The following is a 23,036-nucleotide window of genomic DNA, read 5'->3' on the forward strand; positions in this document are numbered from 1 at the left end:
CAAATTCTGTGTCTCCCTCTCTCTCTGCCTCTCCCCCACTCATTCTCTGTCTCTCTCAAATAAATAAATGTTGAAAAAATTTAAAAAAAAAGATAATAAGTGTGGTGAGGAGGTGGAGAAAATGGAACCTTTGTACACTATTGGTGGGAATGTAAAGTGGTGCAGGTGCTATGGAAAACAGTATGGAGGTTCCTCAAAAAATTGAAAATAGAACTACCATGTGATCCAGTGATCCCACTTCTGGGTATTTATCTAAAAGAATTGAAATCAGGATCTCAAAGAGATGTCTGTATTCCCATGTTCATTGCAGCATTATTCACAATAGCCAAGATATGAAAACAACCTAAATGCCCATCAATGGATCAATGGATAAAGAAAATGTGGTATATACCTAAAATGAAATACTATTCAGTGTTTATTTTTTATTTTATTTTATTTTTAATTTTTTTTTCAATGTTTATTTATTTTTGAGACAGAGAGAGACAGAGCATGAACAGGGGAGGGGGAGAGAGAGAGGGAGACACAGAATCTGAAACAGGCTGCCGGCTCTGAGCGGTCAGCACAGAGCCCGACGCGGGGCTCGAACTCACGGGCCGTGAGATCATGACCTGAGCTGAAGTCGGACGCTTAACCGACCGAGCCACCCAGGCGCCCCCTACTATTTAGTCTTTAAAAAAAAAAGAAGAAAATATTTCCTTTATTTTTATAATAAAGGCTCAATGTCACTATAATGAGCATTTCATATGTCAGCAACAGTGATAAGGTATTTGGTATTGTATGTTACACTTTTATTAGGGGCACCTGGGTGGCTCATTGGCTAGTCATCCTACTCTCAGTTTCAGCTCAGGTCATGATCTCATGGTTCATGAATTCAAGCCCGGTGTTGCAGAGCCTGCTTGGGATTCTCTCACTCCCTCTTTCTCTTCCCCTCCCCCACTCACTCTTTCTGTCTCTCTCTCAAAATAAATTTTAAAAAAAGCTTTAGTATTTCACTTTCATTTTATGACTATAAACATTTGGTATGATATAAGAGATAATGGTGGAATTTTCTTAGAAGACTGATATAGAATTGTATCACAAATGGATACAGAAATCAATCTGTATATATCTCACATATATAATTATGTCACATACATGATTACGATTATTGCAGGTATAATCCACATGTCATACACACATAACCACATATAAGCATGCACCCATTTTTCAAAACAATGGCTACACAGAGAATATCATTTAGTATATAGTCTTTGAGGATCAACACTGGGGGGACACCATTTATGGTGTGATTAACACTGACAGGTGAAAAGAAAACTGGTTGAGAAAGTAAAAGGTGAACCAGAAAGACCTATGAAATTTTTAGTGCTGTCAAATAAGAACAAATCCAGACTTAGGCAAGTGGAGACTTAAGAAGATTATTATAATACGGAGAATGTTCCTCCCTCAGGACTTCAGGCATCTCAAAATCAAACAGAAAACAGCTTTTTTTTTAAGTTTATTTATTTATTTATTTTGAGCAAAAGCAGGGGAGGGGCAGAAAGAGAGGGAGACAGAGAGAATCTCAAGCAGTCTCCACGCTGTCAGCACAGAGCCGGATGCCAGGCTCAACGCAGGGCTTGAATTCACAAACCTTGAGATCGTGACCTGAGCTGCAATCAAGAGTTAGACGCTTAACTGACTGAGCCACCCAGGTGCTGCAAGGCCTTTTCTTCCATAGGGAGGGATAAAGCAGGACTGTAGGAACTTCGAGGGGAAATGGAGCAAGCAGGTGAAGCTGAGCAAACAGCATGAACAGTGTGGTAAAATAGGAAATGTTTTTCCCTGCTGTCAGCTGATTCTGAACGGACTTTTAAGGGAAGATGTCCTGCATTTTAGTGCTTGCTTAGATTTGGGGGCAAGCCAAAGTTCAGTACCCTGTGGAAAAGAGAGACGATCAACTACAGTCTGGTTAGGCCAAGTCATTGGGTAAGAAATAGGCCATTGTGAGCACTTGGTCAGTATCTGCAACCTAATGAAAAGTATACACTATTGAAATGCTAACTACTTTTTTTTGCCATAAAAATTCTTAGAAGAAGCTTAGTGGATTCAAGAAGCAGGCAAAGTATAGTATCAGAAATTCTGCATTTATTCCAATTCACATAGCTAATGTGCACATGAGTTCAGCTAGTCATTTAAGTCTCTTTCAAATCAGCAGAAGTTTTTTTTTTTTAAAGAGCTGAGATGCTTAGGAGAAAATCACTTTTGCTTATAAAAACAAAGAACTTAAATATCTTACACACCTATATCAATTAAAGTATGCATTTATTATATTATTATATTTAAAAAGCAGTGTAAAATGAGGATCTGGCAACATTCTTAGAAGAACCTAGTTGAAATACACATACTTGAGATTTATTGGCCATTTGTCCTTAAGAAATTAAGAAGTGGAAAGCTTTAAAGAAGGACATTCTGCCAAAGCACAACCCATTAAAACAGAAGATGAAAGTATGAGTCATGGAATTATTGAGTTGGAAAAGATCTAGTCTTACATTTTAATTTTCAAATGAGGAAACTGAGGCTCATTGTGAGGTGTTGTTTTCCAAGTCACAGAGCAAGTTAGTGCAGAGGTTGGAATAGCAAACCAATCAGAGCTCTCTTCCTCTCAGGGTGAAATTCATGAGTACAATTTTATTTCACAGGTTATTTACTTCACTGATTATAAAAGTAAGGTAAAGCTATGACTTATTGTTGAATGAGAATAATAGGTTGCAGAGAAACGTATAAAGTGTGATTTCTTGTTTTTAAAACACAAGCAACATCTATCTATCTATCTATCTATCTATCTATCTATCTATCTATTGTCTACCTACATACCTACCTACCTATCATTTATCTGTTTGTGATTGCATGGAATTGGAGAAAAGAGTAGAAGCATATATACCATGCTAATATTGGATATTCATAGGAGGGATAAAGCAAGGAGTGGGGAAAAAAATGTGAGAAAATAGAATTTTGTGAAATGATATTTGAAAATGAGGATTGCAAAATTCTATCTATAAAATTATTATTAATATGTGGAAATGGAGTGTGCACATAGACAAGGACTAGAGTCTCACTAGAATATGCACACAGACTGACAATGGACATAAAAAAATAATTTTGATCAGGGGTTGGGTTATGAATATTTTAAAAATTTGTATAGTTAAAAGATTTTGTATAGTTAAAAGATTATTTTAACTCAAAACTGATAAAAAAGACTTAATCATGTATTCATTAATAGTATTCACTTGGCAAATCTTTAATTATTACATTGATAATTTGCTTAGGATTGTATATATTTGCTAAATTGACATATAACTTTTTATTTTACAAAAATAAAAGTAATGTATATTCACTGTAAAAATTTCAGAAAATTTAGGAGAGAAGATCATAATCACTGATTAAGTTTACCCAGAGATATCCCTAGTTAACCTTTTTGCATACAGCCTCCAGATCTTTTTCATGAATGTGTATTCAAAGATGGGATTATAATTTACTTTGTTATCTATTCTTTTCACTTAGTAATAAGTTATGACCGGATTTCCATGGTAATAGATACAGATACAATGTCATTTTTAACTAGATATTTAAAATTTCATCATAGGGAATTACAGTAACTCATTTTATAAATTTTCTATAAATGATCATTTGGCTTGATTCTATTTTTTGAAGCATCATAAACTGTGTTGAAATGAACATCTTTATATACACTTATTTTGCTCTTGTCCTATTGCTTCCTTAGGATACATTTCTGTAAGTGATATTGTTGGGTACCATTGTTCTTAAACTTATAAAACATTTCATTTCCTAATTCTCTAGAAGATTATACTTGAGTATCAAAAACACAAGTAAATGAGAAGCCTTGTATTATCATAACAGTGTATCATAGAAACAACTAGTATAAAATATAAAGTTTTTTTCATGGGTAAGTGACCCATGTTTATCACTTAATTCATTCTATTTTAGCAAGACAAATTTGTATTTAAAAACAATAATGATGATCCATAATTTATGAATATCTATTAGCTATATTTCAGATTACTCTTAATTATTTTTACCTCTGTAAAGGCTAAGGGCAGGCTACCTAAAATGTGCCACAATGGCATACTGATTATTTTGAATTGAAACTACTTGGGAAACAGCCAGTACAAAAACACTCAGACCATCCCCTGTACCCCTGAGAGCAAGAAATAAATCTCCCACATGGAAGGTACCCCTCCCTATATGAAGAAATAAAAACATATCTTCGTCACCAGAGATAGGAACTTTAAAGCCAAGAAAAACTGTAGAAACAAACCTTGTTACTTTTTTACTAATCAACCCCTCAGCCGAAATGCTGCTTAGAATCCCTTACTAATTAAAGCTCTCAAACATCTGTTTTCTTTATCTTTTGTCAATTCCTCACAAATTTATTGTCTCTGTCTAAGAAGTATAAAAACTGTCTGCCTTAGGTCTCCGTTTCATTTTGGGGCCTCCATATGCACATAATAAAACTTTGATATTTTTCTCCTCCTGTTAATCTGTCTCATGTAAATTTAATTCTTAGTCCAGTTGGAAGACCTTGAAGGATAGAATAAGAATTTTTCCTTCCCTATGCCTCCTACTCTTTTACCAGTATGAGGTTGTTAATGGTAGACTTTGCAAAATGCACTGATATTTATATAGAAATTGTTCAACTAGTTTATTTAAATATTTATTTAAAGTTTATTTATTTTGACAGAGCACACAAGCAGGGGAAGAGAAGAGAGAGAGAGAGTGAGAGAGAGAGAGAGAGAGAGAATCCCAAACAGGCTCTGTACTGTCAGCATGGAGCTCAATGTGGGGCTCAAACTCATGAACCATGAGATCATAACCTAACCCAAAATTAAGAGTCCAATGCTTAACTAAGCCACCCAGTCACCCCTTAACTAGTATTTTTAAAGTGTCTTACAGTGAAGACTTTTTGCAGCTGTTTTCTAGCTTTATGGTGAATGTGAAAGAAGTATAGCCTATCAAAAATATCATCCATATCTTAAAGATACTTATATGTATTAGAAATAATGGGCCATTATCCACCCTTTGTTTCTTAGGAAAAAAGTTAAGAGAATATAGATAGAAGAGAGAAGAGAAATCAAAGAGGGAGATGTCATCTATTACAGTATACTATGTACTAGAAATTTTGCTAACTACATCCTCATTTAGTAATTAATTAGATTTTTCCAATGATGCTGAGGGAAGGTAGATATTATTTGTCACAGTTATCTTCTGTATGAAGAAATGATGTTTAGGCTGATGAGATGATTTCCAAAAGTCACAATACTAGTGATTGTTAGGGTGCATATTCAAACTTATGTCTACGTAGGTGACATATTTCTTAGTCAAAAAATAAAGTTTTTAACAATTTGAGCTTCCCAGGGATAGGATATATTTTCTCTGGAAGTGGTGAGCTCATCATTATGGGAAGTGTGGGAGCAAATGTTGGTTGATCATATATGAAAGAGGTTATGGCAAATATTTCAGTAAAACTGAAAGATTGTACTTGCTCACTTATCTAGGTCTCTTCTAGAAGGTTAAATATTTTGTCTAATTGAAAACAATGTACCAGTTCTAACTACTGATATATCACAGGTAAATATTAGGCCACAGAATAATACTCAACTATTTCATAATTCAGAGAAACCTAATTTCACAGTTGAATATTATTTGAATTTTGAAAACCAGAAAATCTCAGCCATATTCTATTGATCAAAATCTATATTATGTAGGTTATTTTAGTTTTTAATGACTATTCAGAATGAATAGTGTTAAGTAAATTTTAGTGTCTACTTTGCTAAGAATACAATTGTTTCATTGATTAAATACTGTCTCTTGATAAAGATTAACTCATGCTAGCCTAATGATTACTGTAATTCACATTTTTACATAGCTATTCTATTATTAAGGGATTTCATAGATTTAATCTATCTGGAAAAAAGCTAGTGAAGTGTTATATAAAACATAATAAAAATAAGTTCTCTTAATTTGGACAAAATAGGGTGCTTCTATGCTAACGTATTCTACTACCCACCTTCCCCAGTTGGTTCTATTAAAAATAGTGCTGCAAAAAGAAATAAAAATCAAAAATAAATTTTGCCCATTGCAGAGCTTCTCACAGAGAGGTTTTTAATGTGCAATTTAACAGTTCATGGGAAAAGGAATATTGCTGGAGGCAAGGAAAAATCTTCCTCTGAAAATAAGTAAAGCCCAGGTCATTATCAGCATTTATACATTCACTTTGGGACATAGGAGATATTTGGAGCTGTGGTTCATTTAAATATGACCACATCACGTGTACATTGGGAGGGCTTTGGGGGTGGAGCTGAAGCTTTCCATATACCAATAGTTAGGCTTTGCTAAGAGGAAGTGGTTAATTCTACACTTAAATACCCTCGCTTCAGTGCTCCCTTTAGTGCATATGAGCATAATTTAGGGCTCCCTTTAGTGCATATGAGCATAATTTTAGCTAAAGAGAAAGAAGCAAAGGACTGACTTCCATTGTTCTGTGTAGGTAGCATACTTCATTGAAAGGATTATGGATTTCAGGAAGAAGCAAACTTACTTTTTGAAGCAGTTGACTTGGACATACTAGTTACTTTTTCTGAGCTTTTCTTCATCTGTCAAATGGGTATAATAATACCTCACCTAGTTATCTTGAGAATTGAATGAAAAATGTTCACAGGAGAAAAGTGCACAGTATCTGATACACATTAAGAAGGGATTCTTCTTTCCTCTTTGTCATTTCTCTAATAGGAGAACTCTGGAAAATTGTAAATACTGTTTTAAAAAAGTGTTCTCCTAGAGTTTAAGAAATTATATTCCCATCAACAACCACAGCAGAAGAACAGCTATCAGCTGCACCTGATGCTTATCTAGAGTTATGTGAGCAAATATCAAGGGCCTGAGAACAACCAAAACATCATGGAAGAGCAGCTTCTGGGGCTGTAGAGACCTATGCCCTAACCACCCAGAAAAGACCCTCTTTGGGGAAAGGGCCATGTGAGCACTCTCTGTTCTTGCAGACTAGAGCTACAGTGGAGCTTAGATCAGGAGTAGAGAGAACACTTATTCTGCCTCAGTGAGTTCCTAAATTCCTAGAAACTCTCCATGGAGGGTCTCTATACCTATGAGGGACTCTGAACTGTAACTTGGCCCTCAGACTCTTGGATGAAGAGGAGCAAAAGCTTAGAAAGTGAAGTTGCAGACTAATGTTAGTGACGGTTTTCAGAGCTATGAACTCTCCAGAAAATAGCTTCAGAATTATGATTCATCTATCCAATATAGACAGTGTATTTGATGCTAAAATCTTTTACAAATTCATTTTAATAGCTTTCATTTATAATTAAAATCTTGATGGAATTCATATCTTGGCGAAAGTAGGTTTTTAAAAGCTGACTCTAGAATTTTTCTCTTTGAATAAAATTTAACCTTAAGTTAAAGGTTGACTTGCTTTGGAAGTCCTTGTGATACAAGGACAATGGTTAAGAAATAAAACTTTAAGAAAGACTCATGAAAGCAGCTTAGAATATGAGTAATTACATTTGAACTAAAATCTTCACTGATCAAAAAGACAAGCAAGGGTTCCTAAGTATCTTCCCGTGTAGTATACATTCTAGTTAGAAAGATAAGTCATGCATACTTGGATAAGAAGGCAAGAGAATTACATTTGTTGACCACCTGCTATGTTCTAGGCTATAGTAGTACAAGTACATAATTTAATCTTGCAGAGGTCTTATGAGGTGGTTGTTAAAAATCTGAATTTACAAGGGAGGAACCTGAGATCAAATAGGTCACAGAGCAAGTGAATTGCAACTCTGGGATCCGAAACTGAGTCCACCTAACTTCAAAACTGGCTCTCTGAGAAAATCCTATATGTGTGAGTATGTGATGATGTAGAATGTACTATCATCACATCATGTATCCAGCATCACCAAAGAACATGATGTTCTATACAATATGAGGTATTCAATATAATTGAATCCTACTGCCAATGCCAATTTCTTTGGCATTTGAATCTGATTTCAAGTGGGAAATCAGAAGTTATGTTCATGAAAATTGTCTATTAATATTATTATGAATGAGAATCTAAAAGACTGACAAAACATAGATTGAGTAAATTTTATTTACTGTTATTTCTATCTTAGTCCTGGATAGCTGGAGTTGTCAGATAGGTTTCAAACTACTATAAAATTTCTGAGGAAATAAAAAAAAAAGAGGAAATGGTTTTCTATGAGTGGAACTAGTTGATGATTCACAGAGCCTGCTCAAACTTTGATCTGGTTCCTATTTTTAGGCGTGAAGATGAAAGTGTTCCAAATCTCTTACTGGTACAATAAATATTTTGTTTACAAAATACCTGAAATTGCAAACATGCAGGTGGTGGGAGGGGCAAACAAGAACATTGAAACAAAATAGGAAAGAGCATGGAAAATGTAATGCTCATCTTTGATACATCACTGCTTCTGATTTTATTCTCCCAATCATCTTCTGAGGTTTTTAGCCACAAATGTCACAAAACTCATAAAGTTGTGCAGCTCTGTTAAAGCCAGGCTTGGTTCAGTTGCCTTCCAAAGCAAAATCTAGACACTGACAACACACACTAAGTAAAGTAGTATTTCCTCTCACTTATTCTAAATATACCTCCTGTTAATTTCATTGCAAATCTCTTCCCCATTGTCAAGAAAATAGAGAACATCCAGATTTCATAAAAGTAATTAAATCAAGTCTAGATTTTTCTCTTTTCTTTTCCAGGGTACCATGGAGTTTTATAATCTCTTTTAGTAATTACTCTTCTCTGGTACCAATTGACTGTTGGGTTTCTTACTACCTGTAAAACAAGTGACACACCACTATTCCAGGGAGGACAGGAAATTAACCACAAAGACTATGAAACTAGCTGACATCATGAAGTTCTTAAAGGAAGGGTAATGTGTGTTTATCTTGATATGTCCACAGTGTCAAACACCACATCTCTCTCATGGTAGGGCAAGGTGGGGAGCTGAAATATAATGCATATCTACATGTGTCAGACTCTACCTATATGCCATTAGACACATCTCTACAATTTTCCTATATTAATATCTTAATTTCTGTTAATGGGGAAACTGAATGAGTTGCCTAAGATCAAACACTTGGTAAACAGCAGAACTGAGATTTGAATTCATGTCTATCAGGAGCTCCTGGGTGGGCTCAATCAGTTGAGCCACTGACTTTGCTCAGGTCATGATCTCACAGTCCATGAGTTTGAGCCCTGTGTTGGGCTCTGTGCTGACGGTTCAGAGCCTGGAGCCTGCTTTGGATTCTGTACCCTTCTCTCTCTGCCCCTTCCCTGTTCATGCTCTCTCTGTCTCTCTCTCTCTCAAAAATAAAATTTAAAAAAATCTTAAAAAAATCGAATTCACATTTGTTTGATTTTTTTGTTTCACCATGTGATTCCCTGACTACACTTGGTAACCCAGTACATAGTCATGGAATGTATTTTCATGGAGTTGTCACCTCTCCAGTTCTATCTAGCCTCAAGAGGGAAAAGCCTGCAGCCCAGTAAAGTTGTAATTCACAAATGACCTAAAGGACAACTGGAATGCCACATGGTACAATCACTTAGTGTATAATTAATATGTAATTAAAAGGCAAAAATTAAGGCACATACAGAACCAGTCTTTGTTAATAGTAATGAATCTTTGAGGACTAAGTCTCTACTTTCATTTTCATTATCACTGTAGAAAAATAATAAATAAAGGCAGTGTGTAGGATGGTGGTATGAACAGTAGAAAGAGGAGAGTTAGGGGTAATAATCTGTGGATTTGTTTACTACTAAAGTACCCTTAAAAGGCAGCTTTGCCTGAGTGACATTTTTAATTAACACTTACCCTTATTATAGCATTAATCTTTCATTATAATCATGTTTATTTTTTTATAATCCTAATACTATCTGTTTGAAGAATTTTAGAGCATTAATGTTCAATGTCACCTAAATCTTCCAATACAGAAGCACTATGTCTCTGCCTGAACATTCTCAGTATCAGGGAATTTCCTATTGGTAAAAAAAATAAATTCTTAACTTCATATCAATTAAAAATCTGTATTCCTATACTTTCTTCAAATTATTTTGTAAGCATGTCTGAAAGAACTATGTGGCAACATATATTCCTAGGCTAGTTCTTTGGATACTAGAAAAATCCTCAATGTTTATCAGCCTTTCTGTGTGAGAGACCTGGCTATACATGCTATCCCAGAGCTAATGTCATATTTGTGTCATTAGACATATGCACATAATTTTGTTATGTTTTTCATAATTTTTCAGTTTTTAAAATCTAAAACAAATATGCATTTCAGAAAAAAAATTGTCCAAACTTTTAAAACAATGATCACTTAATTAACATGGGGTCCAGCCATATTGGAAAAATTTCTTACCTGTCCCAGCATAGAAGAAATGAGTAAGGTGTTCGTCTAGGCCTGAATATTCCTTTCAGTGGCTGCAACCCCAAATTTCAATGTTGCTATTTATCCACCCAGGCCCAGTGCATCATAAGAGAGCCATTTTCCAACTTTCTTGTGCTTAAGAGTCACTAGGGATACTGTTTAAAAGGCCCTGGTGACCAAAGGGCTACAAAATCCCATAGCTGTTTATCCTATGCTATATCTGGACTTCTCTCTTACAGATCTTAATCCTATTATCTCTACAAAACCATCAACTATCACTACAAACTTAAACATGAGTTCTTCTAGAACTTAGCAATCACTTGTTTTAACTCCAAATTTTATAGACCTGTATAATAATCTACAGTTATACCACTACTTAATGGCTGGATAGAAATGAAACCAGTTCTTTTGACTCTATCCAGAATAGTAGATTCTTGAGCATGAATTTGACTGTTATTTTTAGGTTTAGCTGTCTCGTATTTGACATCATCCATCAGTATGAAGGAAAAAGTCTTCAAAGAAAGTTTCAAATGGAATTCCACTCTGAGCTTTAGTTATAAAGAAGAAAATAATACTTCGCAAGGGCAATATGTTAAACAGCGATTGCAAAACTGTGAAACATTCTGCTAGGTATTCTGGGATACATGAAGATAAGTAACACCTAGCTCTTGCCATACTGGAGCTTGTAACTTGGGGGTAAGTTGTTAATCACTTTGGCCAGAATGAATGGGACATTTCACTGAATGGGAAATCGTAGTGTATTAAGTCATCATACTCTCTAACACTTTGAAGTGCTGCATACTTAGCTCTACACAAAGTTGAAACTCCATTAATGTTAACTGCCATAGCACCTGGGGAAAAAAATCTCTCAAGTTGCTAAATCATCACACTTACAACTCATATTTAGAGGTCATGGCTGTTTGATGTGAGTGTAAGGAAATAATCTGTAGATGCTATCATTATAATAAAACATGGAATTATCTAAAGTTTCCTACATTTTCTAGCTAATTCTTGAGCACATTTATTAATTACAATGTAGAAGATAAAGGTTTCCTTACTTGTGGTCTCACCATTCATTTCCTCAAGTTCACTGTTAATTCCAACATCTATGGAATTCATTATTTTGTCAATCTGTGAGAAACAAAAGCCATATAAATAAATTATCAATTCACTTTTAGCATCACATTTTAAAACAATTTCCAAACTCCAGAAGCATACATTCTTGCTATTATTACCTTTGCAATACCACAATTAAGAGTCTGGCTGAGTGGGGCGCCTGGGTGGTGCAGTCGGTTAAGCGTCCGACTTCAGCCAGGTCACGATCTCGCGGTCCGTTGAGTTCGAGCCCCGCGTCGGGCTCTGGGCTGATGGCTCAGAGCCTGGAGCCTGTTTCCGATTCTGTGTCTCCCTCTCTCTCTGCCCCTCCCCCGTTCATGCTCTGTCTCTCTCTGTCCCAAAAATAAATAAACGTTGAAAAAAAAAAATTAAAAAAAAAAAAAAAAGTCTGGCTGAGAAAGGTTTAAAAGGAAGCAGACAATTTTTGAATTGCTTTTAAAAATATAAATGATGCTTCCCTTCCTTAAACTTTCAAAATCAGACTGCCTTTTCTTTATATTTCCTAAAATGAACTTTGGACCTTCGTGGGTCCGTAAGTTAGGAACTGTGTATTCTTTAAACTCAGAAAGTGATGGGGCTAAGGGATAAGTTCATGTGAAGATGTTCATTCTGCCAGGCATTCTTCCTCTTCCATCTGAGAGCATGCATGTCTTTTGACTGGTGAAAGGGTGGGTTTCATCTGTGGGTATGGCCATTGGAACCAAATGGCTTGACCAGCCACAAGCTTAATTTGTGGCATGGCATGCAATCACAAGAATCCAATTGTAGAAACACCTTAATTCTAAGAGATAAGTTCAATGTTAATTAATTCTGCTTCATTGCAGAAATGATTTCAGATGTTATTCACGGAATTAATAAATATAAGAAATGGGGAGACTTGAATAAACTATCAGTCAAGTAGGAACAGTATTTATAGGCAGATATGACTAAGTTTTAGTCATTTATGGTTTAATCCCACTCCTCATCATCCTAGCAACGTGTGTAAGACAGCAGGTTTCAGAAAGGGCAATAAGCATTACTTAAGTGCCCTATTTTGTTCACCCTGAAACAGATGCAGAGAAATTAAGTGATTTTCCCAAATAGCTCAATTCAGAATGTCAATATCAGACATCTCTAGGTTTCAGGTTTCGGAATACTAGAGTGACCTATTGTGCTTCAAAACCCAATCCAACTGGCGCAGTCTTTTGAGAGAAAAAAATGTGAAACATTAGAGTGAAAGGCTAAGTGGGAATGTGGTCCATTCTCTGAAGAAATTCAAGAAAAGGCAAGGAACTTCATTACTTTATGATGTAGTCCTCCTTAGGGACAAAGGATGATATTTCATAACCTTTCAAGGGCACTTACTTTCTGAGTAATTCTATAAAATGGAAGACTTTGTCTTTAAGTACAGTTTGAATTTTTTTTTAAATGTTTGTATTTATTTTTGAGACAGAGAGAGACAAAGCATGAACGGGGGAGGGTCAGAGAGAGGGAGACACAGAATCTGAAGCAGGCTCCAGGCTCTAAGCTGTCAGCACAGAGCCTGATGTGGGGCTCGAAATCACCAACTGTGAGATCATGACCTGAGCCGAAGTCGACGCTCAACCGACTGAGCCACCCAGGCTCCCCTAAGTAGAGTTTAAATTAGTGATACTCGATCTCAACATCTTTTTCCTTAATCTCTCTGGTAGCTGTAAAAGGGAAATATTAAGTAATTTGGGTTTGTTGTATGGAACTTGGGGAAGAGCCAGAACTATTCCGTTTACCATTAAGGTTAAGATTATAAGGAGCTCTTCTGAAAATATAAGATACTTTAAAGAAGGGAGACGAGCTAACAAAGAGTTTAGTAAGTAGCAAAATGATACAGAACATCAGAAATACAAAGACTTCTCAATTTGTCAGCTGCAGTGCTTGGTAGGACATACTGTGAACATTCTCTTGTACCTCATAGCTAGTTATTACTTCTGCTTGATATCAATTTCTATGGAAACAATAGATTTCTCCACATGTGTGGCATTGTGTTTGTTTTTACACTAGCTGCAAAATTATCATGTATAACCCCTAGAACCTTGCCCTTCTACTTGGAACTGTATGCATCTGCTATTTTTTTTCTTTTTCTTTTTTTTTTTTTTTTTGCCTCTGAAAGACTTAAAACTTAAAACCCTTCCCCCAAACCTCCTTTGACTCCAAAGCCTTATATAAAGAACAACAAGAACAAGTCTTACTTCTTCCCATTCAGAAGTGAAGGATGGTGTTCTTTCAGAATTCCCTTTAGAAGTATGTTCAGCAGGTGAAGATTCACTCCAGTTAACTCTTGGTGTTTTCTCATTTGAAGGGTATGCAATTAGATCAGAATCCGATTTAGAGACATTTTTTGATAAATGCATGTCAATCAGGGCTTTTGGCAATGATCTTATTCTCCCCAGGGTACAGGCTCTTTCCACAAATCCTCCCGTGTTCACAATCCACTGGTCTCCATTCCGGGATCCATTTCTAGTTGTTCTGGCGCCAACAATAGTATGGTTTTCAAGTTGGTTGCTTTTTTTGTGAAAAATTGTTCTACTGACCACTTTGGGTTTAATTTTCTTTACCAAAGGTTCTGAGTTATTTGCTATTGGAGACTTCTTGAAAGGCAAAGGACTGTTTGCTGAACTGACTTCATCTTGTCCTTCTTCACGTTCATCTCTTTTCCCATAGAGATGAAATGGATTTTCAGGGGACTCACAGGCTGGAGAGGATCCATGGAGAAGGCCTGCAAATTGCCCAGGATCATATTCTTTTGGAGGATCGCTATCCTCCTGTTGAGAAGGGTCATCTGCAAAAGAGAAGGGCATCAGGATGGCTGTTTATAAAGACTCCAAAAACCCTGATACAATAGCAGTGCCTTTTAAATTTGTGCAATATCCAGACATTTAATTTGCTGCTACACAATGATATCCTCACCCTATGAAACACCCACGACCCCAAAGTACCATGTATAAAGCGAATTCGTGTGTGTTTGTGTGTGAACCAGATATTCCTGACATACCTTTGGATGTATTTCAAAGATATGAATTGAGTATTAATTGAGTAATTGCATACTGTTCTTCCTTGTCCCCAGAGCATATATTTTATATTGAATACTAAAACTGAGTTTTCTTAATTTGAAAAAATTCCCGTGTCTAAACCCTCACAATAAACGAATCATTGTGCAGTAGGAGGACATCAGGCAGGTAAATCAAGATCATACATAATGATATCCCTTTGCCCTTCTCCCAGAAAATAAATTCAGAAACAAAATCTTGAAAAGAAACATAATTAGAAGTTATTTAAAGTAAATAAAACTAATAGTATCACTTTAAGTATAATATTAAGAATAATTCTATAAATTATAATTTAGACAAAAAGGATTTGTTCAGGCTTAACATAAGCAAACGACGTAATCCATAATATCACTAAAAAGCCAGACGCTTTTAAAATAAACTGATGTTGAGTTATTAACACAAAGCCATCTTTTTCTTTCTTCTCTGAAATAGCATCAGTTATTTTTTAATTTCTTCAGATCTTTGAAAATGTAATGCAGAAAAGAAAAAAGAAGAATTTATTGCTTTGTAAGTTTTTAAAGATAAAACATAAATGTTCTCTGAGACTTAAAATATACCATGCTTTTTTAACCTAATTTGTCTTTTAAAGATATAGTGTGTAAAACCCTGGCCAAATAACTTAGCAAAGGAAGTCAATATACCTTTTTGATTGGTCATTTTAATTCATATAGCTAAATATGTACCACAATCAAAAGTTAAATTACCTGATAAGCCTATAACCCAATCTTGTGAAAGAGTCAAAAATAGCCAATATGGTAGATAATAACAACAAATCCAAAGGTGACTTGCTGACTTACACTTTAATTTTTTTTTTTCAACGTTTATTTATTTTTGGGACAGAGAGAGACAGAGCATGAACGGGGGAGGGGCAGAGAGAGAGGGAGACACAGAATCGGAAACAGGCTCCAGGCTCTGAGCCATCAGCCCAGAGCCTGACGCGGGGCTCAAACTCACGGACCACGAGATCGTGACCTGGCTGAAGTCGGACGCTTAACCGACTGCGCCACCCAGGCGCCCCTTGCTGACTTACACTTTAAAGAAGTTGGTTAGTATTATAAACCCCAAACACCAAAGTTTTCATAAATTAATAAGTAACATTTAACAGGTATGTGCTATTTACTAGGCACTGACTTAGGGATTATATTTACAAGATCTCATTTGATCTGTATAACAATTCTGTGAAATGATTAATAATAATCATGAGTATCTGATAGAGATATAACCAGAATATTGCATTCATATATTTAAACAAATTGGCAACCATAATTAAGTCTCAATAGATATTTGCCCAGAGGATGCCTCATACAAATCAACTTTATGGTAGCTTGGCCCCAAGTCCCTATACTGTTCTATCCCTACGATCTGATGAAGCAGGTTTGCTCCTGGCCTTGAATATCCCTGGACCTAACCCTCTTTCCTGCTGGGCTTTTCCAAGCAGACCATGTCTCCCTGCTCCAACCTATCACAACAATATCTTGAGATGGAAGAGAGGAGTGCTAGGAAGAGAGGTCCAAGAGATAACAGTCTAAAGGAGGAATACTCTGTGCCCACCCAATGCTATAATACTCACTCTGTCTTCCCACAAAAACTGCATCCCTTTCCAGTGTAACAACACTATACCCTTGATAACTCCTGTCCTTCCCTCACAACTGAGACCCTTCCTGAGGTAGAACAGTGAATGAATGGAGAGTGAGTTAAGGCACCTCTGAACTCTCTCTAAAGGCTAGAGTTTATGGCCTATTATATCCATTTTTTGGAAGTAAAAATGAACACTTAGGCAACTTAAGTTCCTGAAGTTTCTAGCTAGTAAACAGTTAAGCTGAGATTCAAACTAAGATCTAGCAGATTCCCATATCCAATGGCCTGGAAAATAAATTACCATTCAGATAAAAGAACAATCTACATTTCAAAGACAAGCAAGTAAACCCTTTGTGGGAGGGGACTTGTTTTCTTCTGTTTATGACTGTTCCTGGAATTTGGATAAGTGGACTAAAAAAGGTTTTTTTCACCACCATGAAGCAAGATAATACCAAGAGGAAATAAAACTTGGCATTCTGTTCCAATGTATTTTCTTTTTCTTCCTACGCTACTTGGATCCATAGTCCTTTACAACATAACAGGTTGGTTTGGATGACAGTAATGGGTAAACAATGTGAAAGGAAGGAGGAATTCAGAAATAAGGAAGTTTAGAATTTAATTTGAAACTTGCTGAAGAAGGCTAAAGGGTGTGATTATGAAAAGAAAATTGAAAATAATCAGCCTATTGTGGGGAAAAAAGGTTCTTTAAATCTCAGTCAAGAGGTTTTTGACCATATTCATGATAAATAAGAGTTTTAGGGGCATAATATTATTTAAAGTTTTCTGTGAATATTATTATTAGGTTATCATCCCCTCTCTGGTTTCACCAAAATGATGATAATCACAACCCCAAAATGCTTTATACTGTCCAAGTCCTCTAGTGATAAGCAGTGACTTTCCTAAGTAAAAGAAAATTTAGTTATTAGCATATAAGCTTTGTATTTTGAATAATAGTTCTTAGCATCATGATAGTTGGTAACATCTTTGCTAAGAGTTGTCAGAAGGCAACTTGCTTATTTCAGTGGCCAAACTCTAAGGATTACTCAAATCAGAGAGAATGAGAAGTTGACATAAAACCCCCTGAAAAGCGTATTTGGTAGACTGATGGCATGGCCCAAATCTGCAATGGCTCCCAAAGCCACACCCTACACTGTATCCTTTCCTCCCACCTGACTCTGGGTAGGGACACATTCCTTGCTTTGGCCAATGGAGCAATTGTACATATAATATAAGCAGAGACTTGAAAAGCACTTGTGCATTAGGGCTTGTTCTCTTGCTGCTCTTGCAAACTTGCTGCCATGTGAATAAGCCCAGACTTGTCTGATGGATGATGAAATACATTACTCAGCTATTTGAAATTGTAGGTTTTATTATTTTCCAAGTTTGATAAGGCTAACAGATCAGGAGACAATTGCCATTGAAAAGATAAATTGTTATAGATCCCAAGAGGAGGAGGACAGGGGAAACACCAGGGTTGGTTAGGAGGCAGAATGAGCTGGGGAAAAGGTGAGCAAGAGCCTTTATTGTGATTTCTATATGAAGGAGTGGGAGAAACAGGGTAAACAGGTTTAGGAGTGGCTAGTTTGAATCATTTCAGCAGCTTCTAGAGCATAGGAACTGTCCCTAGTCGTCTGGTCCTGGTGTGAAAAGTGCCCCAGAGCATGAGAGCCTAATAAAGATAGTGGGGGGTGGGGATATGGCTGTGGATTGTTTGGTTTGCATATGAAGGCCATGTTGACTATCTCTAAGATTTAGCTAAACTTGGGAAGGGCAGTTCCTCCAGGGTCAGAAAGGTCCCAAGATGTCAAAGAATCAAAACCAAAACCAAAACAAAACAAAACACACGCAAAATAAAAAGTCATGGTTAATACACCAGCCATTTCTGTCATCTTAGACAACAGTAAGCCTACTTCCAGACATTTGAGTGAGGTCATCCATGACTAACCAATCTTAGGCCAGTATGCCTATTGACCCAGCCAAGATTGGCTGAGGCTGACCCAGACCAGAAGAAAATACCCACTAGAATCATGAGCTAAATAAATGGCTGTTAGTTTAAGCCATTAAGTTTTGGAGTGGTTTGATATTCAATGATAGATAAATGATTCAGCCTGTAACCCAGTTTTCAAAGAAGAATTAATACACTGTTCAAAATACATTCTGACAATGCAGTGTTTATATTTTCATATCTGCAAAGATAGTAATTGTGTACACCTATAATGTTGTGAAGACTTATTAAAATAGTAGAAGTATGCCAATGGCATAGAACACATTAAATGTATGCTTATGTTATTTCAACAATTTTTAATCTAAAGGATTTCGTTTTTACAAATAAATGTAGTAGTAGTGATTATATTAAACACTCAGTAAAGATTGTTATTTTGACATGGCAAATATATGGGATTTACTTCTTTGTTTATGCTTGTGTATTTTTAAAATATACTTTGGAGAGGATTTTTGCATTTTCTTACTATTTATTTAGATGTAATTGAGGCAGAGTATATAGATTAAACTGTTTTCATAACTTGTCCTATTTAATTTCACACTTCCCTGTTGATAAGTGTATATTTCATGCCAAGGTACAGAACTAAATATGTGTGAATTTCAATCTGATAGTTACTCAAAGCATCATTAGCATTTCAAAGAAATGTCAGAAAAAGTATCAAATAGTAAGTAGTTCAATTTCTTTTTACCCATTTTTGCCCCTGATCTTTATCACCCATATAAATACCTGAATGGCAATAAAATCCCAAATTTCATGTTAAGATAAAAACAAATAATGGAAAATGAGTGATTTTTTTCTTATATTATAAATCATAACTTTTGTCTATTGGGTCATTTTAGAATATAAAAAATTTCTCCATTTCCAGGGATTTGAGCGCTAATATTAATAGAAAATCTGTGATGTTGGTTGTTATTTTTCCTCTCTCATTTGTGACTTATTTATTTGGGTCATTTCTCTTTTCTTTTTGATAAATTTGACTGGAGGTTTATCAATTTAATTAATTTTTTTCAAAGAACCAGCTCCTGGTTTCATCGATCTATTATTTGTTTAGTTTCCATACCAGTTATTTCTGTTGTAATATTTATTATTTCCTTCCTTCTGCTGGCTTTAGGCTTTGTTTATTGTTCTCCTTTAGATATAAGGGTAGGTTGTTTATTTGAGATTTTACTTGCTTCTTGAGGTAGGCCTGTATTGCTATATACTCCCCTCTCAAAACTGTTTTTGCTGCATCCTGCAGGATTTGGGCCATTGTGTTTTAATTTTCATTTGTTTCCATGTATTTGTTTTTATTTCTTCTTTGATTTCCTGGTTGACCCATTCATTGTTTAGTAGGATATTGTTTAATCTCCATGTATTTGTGGTCTTTCCAATATTTTTCTTGTGGTGGACTTCTAGTTTCATAGCATTGTGGTCACAAAAGGTGCATGGTATGATTTAAATCTTTTTGTATTTATTGAGGCCTGTTTTGTGATCATATATGTAATCTATTCTGAAAACTGTTCCCTGTTCATTTGAAAGGAATGTGTATTCTGCTGTTTTAGGGTGGAATGTTCTAAATATATCTATTAAGTCCATCTGGTCTCATATGTCATTCATGAACAAGAAAAGCAAAGGTGGAGGTATCACAATTCCAGACTTCAAGTTATATTACCAAGCTGTAGTGACAAAAACAGTATGGTACTGGCACAAAAACAGACACATAAATCAAGAGAACAGAATAGAAAATCCAGAAATGAACCTACAACCACATGGTCAATTAATTTTCAACAAAGCAAGAAAGATTATCCAATGGACAAAAGACAGTCTCTTCAACAAATGGTGTTGGGGAAACTGGACAGCAACATGCAAAAGAATGAAACTGGACCATTTTCTTACACAAAGCACAAAAATAAACTCAAAATGGATCAAAGATGTAAATGTGAGACCTGAAACCATAAAAATCCTAGAGAACACAGGCAGTAACCCCTTTGACAATGGCCATAGTAACTTCTTTCTAGATGTGTCTCCTGAAGCAAAGGAAATAAAAGCAAAAATAAACAATGAGGACTACATCAAAACAGAAAGCTTCTGCACAGCAAAAGAAACAATCAACAAAACTAAAAGGCAACTTATGGAATGGGAGAAAATATTTGCAAATGACATACTTGATAAAGGGTTATTATCCAGAATATATAAAGAACTTATAAAATTAAACACCAAAAAAAAGGAATTTTAAAAATGGGCCAAAGATATGAATAGACATTTTTCCAAAGAAGACATATAGATGGCCAACAGACTCATGAAAACATCCTCAAGATCACTGATCATCAGGAAATGCAAATCAAAACTTCAATGAGATATCACTTCACACGTGTCAGAATGGCTAAAATCAACAACACAAGAAAAAACAGGTCTTGGCAAGGATGTGGAGAAAAAGGAAACTTCTCACACTGTTGATAGAAATGCAAACGGGTACAGGCACTGTGGAAGATAGTATGAAGCTTCCTCAAAAAGTGAAAAATAGAACTATTCTATGATCCAGAAATTGCACTACTAGGTATTTACCCAAATAATACAAAAATACTAATTCAAAGGCATACATGTACTCCTATGTTTATAGAAGATTATTTATAATAGGCAAATTATGGAAACAGCCCAAGTGTCCATTGACTGATGAATGGATAAAAAAAGATGTGGTGTATGTGTGTGTGTGTGTGTGTGTGTGTGTATCTATACCTATAATCTATATATAGATATATATCTATACAGAGATAATAAAATGTTAGTCATAAAAAAGAATAAACTCTTTCCATTTGCAATGACATGGATGGAGCTAGACAGCATTATGCTAAGAAGAGTAAGTCAGAGAAAGACAGATACCATATGATTTCACTCATGTGGAATTTAAGAAACAAAACAAATGAGCAAAGGTGGAAAAAAGAGAAAGAGGCAAGCCAGAAGCAGACTCTTAACTATAGAGAAGAAACTGATGATTACCAGAAGGGAAGTGGGTGGGGGATGGGTTAAATAGGTGATGGGGATTAATGAGTACACTTGTGATGAGTACTGGGTGTTGTATGGAAGGGTTGAATCACTATAATGTACACCTGACACTAATATACTGTATGTTAACTAACTGGTATTTAAATAAAAACATATGATAATGGAAGGATAAAATGAGCACAGGACAGCGACAAACAAACAAAAAATCAACTATGGGTGATATCTTTAATAAAGCAGGTATCAAGGAATCCCTGTGACCCTGGAAAATGGATGGCAAAGCCAAATCAGGTGATAGTAGCAAGATCCAGAACTTGATCTGTGAAGCGGTGAAGCTGTAGTGGTGAAAAGAAAATGAAATTGGATGGACCTTGCAAGCCATGAAATTGCCATTAGACTCTGATTACCAAAAAGAGAGGGCCCAGCACTAAGAAGGGTGGTAAGCGATAGAATCTGAGGACAACCAGCAGAACTTGAAAATATCCTGCAAAAAGACAACAAGAAGTAGTTTATACCCTTGAGAGTCTCAGAAATATTCAATAAAGATGTGCTCTTAGTAGGTCTAGAGACTCTGTCTGGAGAAAAACTTTCAGGAGCAGAATCCAAATTGAACAGGGTGCAAATACCAGAGACCTTAGGGGGAAAACACTTTATAGAATGGGAGGTAGGAGTGGTATGGGAGGCAGAGGTCTAGAGGAGGGAGGCCTTGGACATAATAGTAGCAAAATATAATATTCAACTGTGAGAGTACTACTTTGGAAAGCAAAGTGCATGGAGCTCTGGAGAACACTGAGGTAATGGCAGCAAGTCTTCTGAATCAAGAGAAGCACCCCTGTTTCTTAATACTTCACAGTAACCACAAAGGAGAAAGTCCTTGAACAGTGAAGTGGGTAAAGCTACTTTCATATGGTATGGTTCATGCCTACTCTCATACAAGAACCTTTTGTGCTTGAATAATCCAGGACATCTCCTCTCATTAAACATGAGGGAACAAACAAACAAAAAAAGGATTTTAATAAAACCTCATTTAAAGACATGTAAGAAAAAGAAATGAAAATGAATGTTTAAGAGCTAATGAAAACAAATAACAAATGTAGCCCCAGAGAATTTGAAAACAGTAAACTAAAATTAAAAAGTATTTAAAAGAAATTAAGAAAATGATACAAATTCTGAAGGAACAACCTATACAATAAACAGAGGAGCTCAGATATGAAATGGCTGCTCATTTCCTTTCTCCTTTCCCATTCACTCCAGGGGCAATTCAGTCCTAAAGTCATTAGATGAGAAAGAGTGAGAAGGCATCCATGCCTTCATTGGAGAGTGGAGGTCTGCAGTGACTCAGAGTTGAAAATCAGCACCCAAGCAGGGTAATGGTGGTGACTATGTTTGGGGATAAACACAGCATGGCATCTTGGGGCCCACACAGTGTTTGGTGAGTGTGCACACAGGGAGTAGCCTGGTATGGAGTGTCAGGGCTCAGGTGAAGGTAAGGAGGTAATCTATGGAAGGGGAACGGCTTAGCTGAAGGAGTCAGAAACTGAGCAAAGCAAGGAGGATATCCCTGCAGAGAGGTAGCCTAGCAAGGAGATCAAAACCCAAACAGTGCAAGGAATGTGTCCATGTCCAGAAGAGAAAGGTGTTCCTCCATGAGGTGGCCTAGCACGGGATGTCAAAGCCCAATCAGGCAAAGGAGGATGTTCATGTGTGGCAATGGCCTGCCATAAGGTGCTGTCCCAGGAGTGCAGGCAGGATGTTTACAAAGAGAGATAAACTGGCATGGAGACTCAAGTCTCAGTCAAGGTGAGGGGCACCTGGGTGACTCAGTCAGTTAAGCTTCCAACTCT

The 23,036-nt window shown here is 36.0% G+C and overlaps 1 protein-coding gene across 5 annotated transcripts in view; it reads right to left on the reverse strand.

Annotated features, from left to right (window-relative positions):
- The window catches only part of ANKS1B (ankyrin repeat and sterile alpha motif domain containing 1B), a 1,075,523-nt gene that overhangs the window by 436,927 nt on the left and 615,560 nt on the right, over positions 1-23,036 (reverse strand). For 4 of the 5 annotated variants that reach the window (XM_047066126.1, XM_047066125.1, XM_047066124.1 and 1 more), the window contains exons 13-14: positions 13,776-14,365; positions 11,514-11,586 (exon numbers count right to left, since the gene is read on the reverse strand). In XM_047066126.1, the coding sequence (XP_046922082.1) occupies positions 11,514-11,586; positions 13,776-14,365 (663 nt within the window). The remainder of the gene's footprint in view (positions 1-11,513; positions 11,587-13,775; positions 14,366-23,036) is intronic. The other variant, XM_047066127.1, reaches the window with a different exon arrangement.

The sequence above is a fragment of the Lynx rufus genome, unplaced genomic scaffold (assembly GCF_022079265.1).
Source record: "Lynx rufus isolate CCGP_SWC_20201006 ecotype Redwood Valley unplaced genomic scaffold, mLynRuf1.p SCAF_7, whole genome shotgun sequence".
NCBI lineage: Eukaryota > Metazoa > Chordata > Mammalia > Carnivora > Felidae > Lynx > Lynx rufus.